The sequence below is a fragment of the Opisthorchis viverrini genome (assembly GCF_000715545.1).
Source record: "Opisthorchis viverrini unplaced genomic scaffold opera_v5_131, whole genome shotgun sequence".
Classification (NCBI taxonomy): domain Eukaryota; kingdom Metazoa; phylum Platyhelminthes; class Trematoda; order Opisthorchiida; family Opisthorchiidae; genus Opisthorchis; species Opisthorchis viverrini.
The window spans coordinates 691,039-691,718 of NW_008751784.1; the positions used below are offsets into that span (position 1 = coordinate 691,039).

General features: G+C 45.1%; 1 protein-coding gene across 1 annotated transcript in view; it reads left to right on the plus strand.

Annotated features, from left to right (window-relative positions):
- The window catches only part of T265_06278 (hypothetical protein), a gene marked incomplete at both ends in the record, with an annotated part of 2,774 nt that extends 2,406 nt beyond the window's left edge, over positions 1 to 368 (plus strand). The window contains one exon of the mRNA XM_009171498.1: positions 204 to 368. Within this exon, the coding sequence (XP_009169762.1) occupies positions 204 to 368 (165 nt within the window). The remainder of the gene's footprint in view (positions 1 to 203) is intronic.
- Between the last annotated feature and the right edge of the window lie 312 nt (positions 369 to 680).

Genomic DNA, 680 nt, shown 5'->3' on the forward strand with positions numbered 1-680 from the left:
CTTTTGTTTGTCCTTACCACTTCACCCATATGGCCTTGAGGTCATCCAGCCATTTGTATCTGACTTTGCACGTGTGACTGTCGCACGTTGGAGCCTGTTTGCTCCCTTGCTTTGCACTTTTGAAGTCCAAGCGGACTGTTTGTTTTGGACGCGTATCTACTGTCGAGGTTTGTACAAATTGTGAATTTCTCTTACTCTAATAGTACCGTATAGAAACCCAGCTCCGACTTTGCTTTGCCTATCCGGAGGTTCTGGTATTACGCGTCACTCGAAGATACCGTTCGACCGTTACACGCTTCGAATTGTTGAAGAGTCCTCAATGTTCAAAGATGGTCATTGGGAAGTACCATTACCGTGGGGAACGGTAATGGTACAATGGTGCAATATATGAGGCGTTTTGCTAAGGATCTGACCTTGTTAGCGCGATACAGAGAACGCACGAACGACAACATCATTAAGGGTTACTTCGAACCTGTGCCCACTCATCAATCTAAATTAGGGACAAAAGGAAGTGGTATTTACCTCACCGCTTTGTTTTGAACCCAAAGAAACCAGAATAGCTGCGAGTTGTCTTAGATTGCGCGGTCAATTTTGAGGGTGTATCTCTGAACGATATATTGTATCAAGGTCCCGACAATACTGCTACTTGCTGGGAGTTCTCTTGCGCTTCCAGAGTGATT